Source organism: Equus quagga, unplaced genomic scaffold (genome assembly GCF_021613505.1).
Source record: "Equus quagga isolate Etosha38 unplaced genomic scaffold, UCLA_HA_Equagga_1.0 121004_RagTag, whole genome shotgun sequence".
In the NCBI taxonomy this organism is placed as follows: Eukaryota; Metazoa; Chordata; class Mammalia; order Perissodactyla; family Equidae; genus Equus; species Equus quagga.
This window is the reverse complement of record NW_025795972.1, coordinates 1-6,605: the sequence shown is the minus strand read 5'-3', so window position 1 is coordinate 6,605 and position 6,605 is coordinate 1. Positions and strand designations below refer to the sequence as shown.

General features: G+C 44.3%; 1 protein-coding gene across 1 annotated transcript; it reads left to right on the top strand.

Annotated features, from left to right (window-relative positions):
- The first annotated feature begins 97 nt into the window (after positions 1-97).
- LOC124232814 (interleukin-1 beta-like) lies at positions 98-4,338 on the top strand. Its single transcript, XM_046649726.1, has 5 exons — positions 98-400; positions 660-864; positions 1,416-1,577; positions 2,851-2,981; positions 3,664-4,338. The coding sequence occupies exons 1-5, from the start codon at positions 395-397 to the stop codon at positions 3,874-3,876; spliced, it is 717 nt and encodes a 238-aa protein (XP_046505682.1). The 5' UTR covers positions 98-394; the 3' UTR covers positions 3,877-4,338.
- Positions 4,339-6,605: the final 2,267 nt, after the last annotated feature.

Genomic DNA, 6,605 nt, shown 5'->3' with positions numbered 1-6,605 from the left:
CATCCAGAGGTTGTTTCTGCAGGGCCTTCCTGCAGATGGCAAACAGGAAGAAAAGATTCCAAGTGGCCACTACAGGGCACCTCTTGGCAAAGTGTGGCTTGACTGCAAGGGAAAGCTCAGATTTCAACTGGGCTGGAAGTTAGGTCTCAGGATCCAAAAGGAGCACCCGGGGTACCTGCCCTGCCTCCTACCCTGTTCCGTGTATATCACTATGGAATTTGCCAACTTCAGCAGCTTTAAGGGGCATGCTGTTTGCAGACTCCTATTAACAGTGAGAACTCTTTGCAGGGAAGGAAAAATAAACTTGTCTAGGAGATGTAACTGAGCAATCTCTCTTTTTTGATACAGCGGCAATGAGAATGACCTGTTCTTTGAGGAGGATGGCCCAAAACAGATGAAGGTGAGACCATGGGCTTAGCTCCCAACTCTCAGAGGGGCTGTGACACGGGCATCAGAAAGCCCACGTTCTGGTTTTGGGTCTGCCTCTAACTTGCGACATGCTTGGGGTAAGCCTCTTAACTTCTCTGGGCTTCAGAAAGAGGAGCGTTTGTCAATAGTACCTCAGTTACCTCAAACGCCACTTCCACCTCTCTAATGTCAAAACAGGAGTTCTCGGGCCTGACCAGCTTGACACACTCACTCCCTTGGTCTCTCCACAGGGCAGCTTCCAAGACCTGGACCTCAGCTCCACAGGAGATGGGGGCATCCAGCTTCAATTCTCCCACCAACTTTACAACAAGACTTTCAAGCATGTCGTGTCAATCATTGTGGCTATGGAGAAGCTGAAGAAGATACCCGTTCCCTGCTCACAGGCCTTCCAGGATGATGACTTGAGGAGCCTCTTTTCTGTCATCTTTGAAGAAGGTACTTAATGAGAGCTGAGGGCAGACAGGAGATCTTCAGGCATTTCCTTCTCACTGTCCAAAACTCAATAGTCAACGAAACTTCCCCAAAGCTGAAGCCCTTTAAAAGTAGAAGGCCCAGTGATGAGAGGAAAGCAGAGAAGCCTAGAAGCCAAACTAATCATCCCTTGAGTTGAAACTATTCTTAAAGTAAGACCTTGATAACTACTCACATTTGCAAATCTCTCCATCATTCTCAGAGTGCTTTCACTTACATTATTTCCTGCAAGTCTCACTGTGTCCCTGTTGGGCCAGTGTTATTGCCATCGCCATTCTACATAAGGAGCTCTATTGACGGTCCACAGCAAGCAATCGAGCTGAAGCTTGAATCCACATCTTAAGGTGCCAGGTCCAGTGTTCTTACCCACCTCAACTTCCTCCCCACCAATGTTATAATCGAACTTCGGCTGCCATGCTCAGATGTCGTCCAAGCAACCAACTTCTGCTGCCTCATATCATCAGGCGTGTCCTTCTGATTTTCTCTCTAACCAATATATGTATTCCACATTTCAGAACCCATCATCTGCGACAACTGGGATGAAGGTTATGTATGTGATGCAGCTGTGCATTCAGTGAACTGCAGACTCCGGGACATATACCATAAATCCCTGGTGCTGTCCGGTGCATGCGAGCTGCAGGCTGTCCACCTCAATGGAGAGAATACAAACCAACAAGGTAACTGGGGACAGCTTGATTCCTTTCTTGTTCTCCTGGCAGCTTCCTAATTATTCACATTTTTCAACAAAGTGGACCATTAGTACAAATTATCAACATAAGTGAGAAAACCTCCAATAAAGGACATATAAACTTGTGGTTTTGGTCCTAGTAATAACACCAGATTGATTCCTTTAGCACATTCATTTTTCAGCAAGAGATGTGACTCTAAGTCATTAGATTGCTCAAGCATACTCAGGACCATTGTCCAGCCAAGTCACTTAATGAGAGTACAATGTCACTGCTTCCATTGGAAAGGGGTCATTTGATGGACATGACCTAACTGCCAGTGGGTTCTTTTTTCCTGTTGTTGAAATTGAGACTAGCATGGCGAAGAGATAATATGTCCATCCTCATTCCCAATCCTGCCCCCTTACACCCTCACATCCTTCCTGCCTAATACCAGATGGTTTCTTGTAGGGAAATTTTACTGACAAGAAGGAACTTATATCTCTCTACTGTAATTGGCTATTGTTTCAAAACTGGGGAGCCCATGAGTTGAGGGTATCTGCCTGGTATCTTGTCACTGTGGCTGAACTCTGCATGCAAGACTGTGCCCAAGGGAACAGCAGAAAGGAGCAGCCTGTTCTCTTCCAAGGCTGCTGACCTTGGAGACAGGCATCATTGAGAGAAAGCTTCCTGCTCTCTGCCATGCTTGGACAATCCTGTTTCTCTAGAACTGGGTTGTGGGCATGACCTTGGGGCCTCCAAGTGAGACCACTGTGACTAAGGAAGGTTGAAATGAGCGTCTCTCTTTGGAACCTCTCTTCCCAGCTAAGACTCTCATTTCCCAAGATCTTCCCACTTGCAGCTCTATGTTCCTGAAATAGATTTGTGCCTGATTTCTTTCAGGAGCCCCGCTTGATCTCTTTTCCTGCCTTTCACATTGATCAAAGCATTCCGCTCATGTGGGTGGGCACTTCACTGGCCATTGACAAGAAGGCTTCCTGCTTTCCTTCAGTTTTTAAAAATTAGACCTCTAAGTCTTCATTGCCACTGTGATGAAGCTCTGAGAAACCCCTAGACATTTTGGGATGGAAACTTGAATCAACCAACTGGCCGTGGTATTGTCTGTGAGAAGCCAAGTTATCCTATCTGTTAGGCCATAGGAACCCGAGTGTGGGTTTCCACAGAGGATGCTAAATTGTAGGAGTCCTGGAGTTGGGGTCCAATGGTTGGGCCAACCCTGCACTGCTGTGTGTCCCTGACCACAAGGCCCCTCTCCTTTCTCCAGTGGTGTTCTGCATGAGCTTTGTGCAAGGAGAAGAAGAGACTGACAAGATACCTGTGGCCTTGGGCCTCAAGGGAAAGAATCTGTACCTGTCTTGTGGGACGAAAGATGGGAAGCCCATCCTGCAGCTGGAGGTGAGTGAATTCCAGGGGCTGTAGGCCCTTCTCAGGCTTCTCTGAAGCACCCCTAGCCATCACTTACTTCCAAGACAACCACCTTCTCCCCTCATCATATCTGGGAGCAGATGTATTTGACAATTTTGCATAAATGTAAATAAATTTAATGTAAGTGCTAAATGCATGCAAATTTCACTCCAACTAAGGAAAATGAAATCATCCTACTGATGTTAGTATGTCCTACTTTTGTTACCAGCCCACTGATTACACAATGCTACAGTTGGAAGGATGGCTGTCATCAGTCATCATCTCCACTCCACTCCCAAAATCACCCACCTCCCTCAGCCCCCAGCATTCCCAGCAAAACCTTCAATTCCAAGTTCAAAGTCACTCTGGCCACTGCCATAAGGAAAAGTCTCAAGAAACCACATAATCCTGGAAGCTTTTACTTAATTTTCACTTTTTAAAAAAATTCTGACCTATATTATACAACCTAGCATTTGATACTAAGTTTCAGAAAAGGATAAGAGATCCTTTAGTCATCACACAGAAAGTTATGGTCAGAAAGATAACTCAGGAGTCTAGCTCCTGTTCCTGCATGCTGCTCATCACTTTCCTTTCTAGCTGACTCAGAGAACACCTTTACCAGAGTGTCTTTGCCCCTTCCCTCATAAAACTTCTTATTTATGTTTTTCTGCAGACAGTAGACCCCAATACTTACCCAAAGAGGAAAATGGAAAAGCGATTTGTCTTCAACAAGATGGAAATCAAGGGCAACGTGGAATTTGAGTCTGCAATGTACCCCAACTGGTACATCAGCACCTCTCAAGCAGAAAAAAAGCCCGTCTTCCTAGGAAATACCAGAGGCGGCCGGGACATAACTGATTTCATCATGGAAATCACCTCTGCCTAAGAATACTACATCCAGAGAGTCCACATGTGATAAATAATGCTTAAGAGTGGCAGAGGGGAATAGAAGGGTTTGAACATGCTGCAGGCTGCACTTCACTGTTGTCTAATCAATGCCCAGCTGCCTTCCCTATATTAGTGCTAAGGAAAGCTCCTGCCCACCAGGCGGGTGGAGCAGCCCCGTCTCCCAGAGCCAATCCTCAGACCCCCTCTGCTGAGCAGGGCCTCTCTCACCTCTGTTACTCACTCAAAGACAGCCAGGTAGAAATCTCTGCACTGCAGTTCAAAGAAACCCTCTGTCGTTTGCACCCAGCTTCTGATGAGCAACTGCTTAATTATTTATTTATTTATTTATTGGTGGGTTAGTCTATTTAATTTAATTCAAGGTGGCCAGGAAGCAGCACTGTCTGTGAAAGACCCCAATTTTCAACATCTATGGAACCAGTTTAATTTGGACTAGTGTACCATGTTTATACCAAGTCCTTTTACCAAGCCTGAAAATATGTCAGCTCGGATTATTTAAATAGGAATATTTATGAGGAAAGAAGCATGATCACACTGTTTCACTGATTCTGAAATAAATTTTGCGGAAAAAAAAATTGCTCTCCATGTGGTAATTGACTTTTCTGGGACCTGACAAAGAAACGAAAAGAGAATTGGGACCATGAGAGCTCTCCTTGGGGAGCTGGAAGCCCACTCCTCATGACTGAGCACTACAAAGTACCAAGGAAAATCACTGGCCAGAAAAGACAAGCATCCCTACTGTTCCCCTTCAGTTCTGTTTTTCAACAAAAGGACATTTGATGCACAATGGTCATAAAACAGGACCAGGTGACACATTACAAGGAGTAAGGGTGGGTGGTAACAGCTTCAATGATTTCTCTATTCAGTTATTCAACAAACACTTACTATACAAATGCTAGGTCCTAGAGGCTGGAAGTACAGAAACAAGAAAGGCAGGTAGGAGAGGCAGATGCATACAAGCAAAAATAAGGCAACATGACAAGTAGAGGTGAGATCAAGGATGAAAGGAACAGACAGAAAGAATGACAAGATTTGCTGTGAGGGACGAGGGTCAAGAGGGCAACATATGAGTCAGGCCTCAAAGGATGAGCAGGAGTTTCCCACATAGAAAGAAAGGAAAGGACATTCTCAGTGGAGGGCCCAGTACGAACAAAGGAATGGAGGTACGAGAAGGAAGGATGCAAGCAGTACACTTCCAGGATGGCAGAAGTCACCAGAAGTAAAGTCAAAACACAAAAACAACCCAGGGAAAAAGTATTTGTAACTCCTATCTCAGACAATGGGATAATTGGCTTAATATATAAAGAGTTCCCTCAAAACATTAGAAAAATAAGAACAAAAATCCAACAGAACAATATATGAACAGGCCATCGACAGAAAAGGAAATGCGGTTAGGTCTTGGACAGAGTAAAAGATGCTCAATATGACTTATAATAAGAAAGTTGCATTAACAGCTCTTTGAGATACCAATGTTCGCCTATCACATTAGCAAAAATCAAGTTTAACGACACATCCTGTCAGGAAGACTGTGGGGAAATCTTCACTCTGACACGTTACAGGAGGGAGTATAAATCGGTACAACTCTTGTAAAGTAAAAATGGATAATAATTATGAAAATTACAAATGCACATCCCCTTTGGGCCAGGAAATTCACTTCTGGGGATTTGTCTACAGATGGACACGCACTGCTGTGACATAGCACATGATCAAAATTATTCATTGCACACTACTTATAATAGCAAAAGATTGGAGATAACTCATGTCTATCAACAGGAGACTGCATAAACAAATTATAGGACATCACACAATGGAATGCTATGCAGCTATAAAAAAGAGTGAGAATGTATTCCAAACCAATATGGAATGAGCTCCAAGATCTGATGAAAACAAAAACGAACAAGAGGTAGAGAGTGTTTGTAGTACATTTATGGGAAAAGGAGCAGAAAAAAAATAAGGCAATAATTCCAAGTGTGTTTGTATTTGATTTCATAAATTTTGGAAGATACATAAGAAGTTTGAAAAGCAGCTATGACAAGGCTGGAAGCAAGACATTTCTCTAGATACTTTCTATATGGTTTGATTTTTGAATCACGTGAATACATTACCTACTCAGAAATAAAGATGATAACAATTTTTTAAAGGACTTTTGTCCAGAAAATAATCAGTATATGACTTATTTGGGAAAAGAACTGTTGAAATGTGCCAGTCCTCAGCAGCTCACTCCTAACACCCTCTCCTCCTCCTTCCTCACAGCTCTCCAAGCTAGACCACAGGATACAGACCGAGGCCCGACAACCTGCCAGAGTCCTCTCTCCCACCTCTGTCTGCTTCGTAACTGCAGTGCAAAGGATGGGACGGCTGTTAGGAGCAGGCAGCCAAGTGGCGCCCATTCCGCAATATGTAAGCAGGTGGGAGGACGCAGGCAGCTGGTCTGCAGCAGAAATCAGAGGTGCCCCTGGGAGCCCCAGCAATGATACCGTGCCCTTTCCTCGCTTGAGTGATACAATTCCACCCACTCGTCTCAGGTCCAAAAGAGACGATATGCCAGAAGGAATGACAAATTGTGAAGGCACCTCACCTTGCGAGGAAGCCAGATTCCAAATCACCTATGTGAGGGTAGGTTGGTACAGCCATTTTGGAAGGAAAATTGGCAGTGACTAATTTATGTTTAACATGCTTATGACTCAGCAATTCCACTATTTCATATCT

Coding starts and splice junctions, on each gene's coding strand:
- LOC124232814 (XM_046649726.1), top strand. Junction 865..1,415: donor TTCTGTCATCTTTGAAGAAG/GTACTTAATGAG, acceptor TCCACATTTCAG/AACCCATCATCTGCGACAAC. Junction 1,578..2,850: donor AGAGAATACAAACCAACAAG/GTAACTGGGGAC, acceptor TCCTTTCTCCAG/TGGTGTTCTGCATGAGCTTT.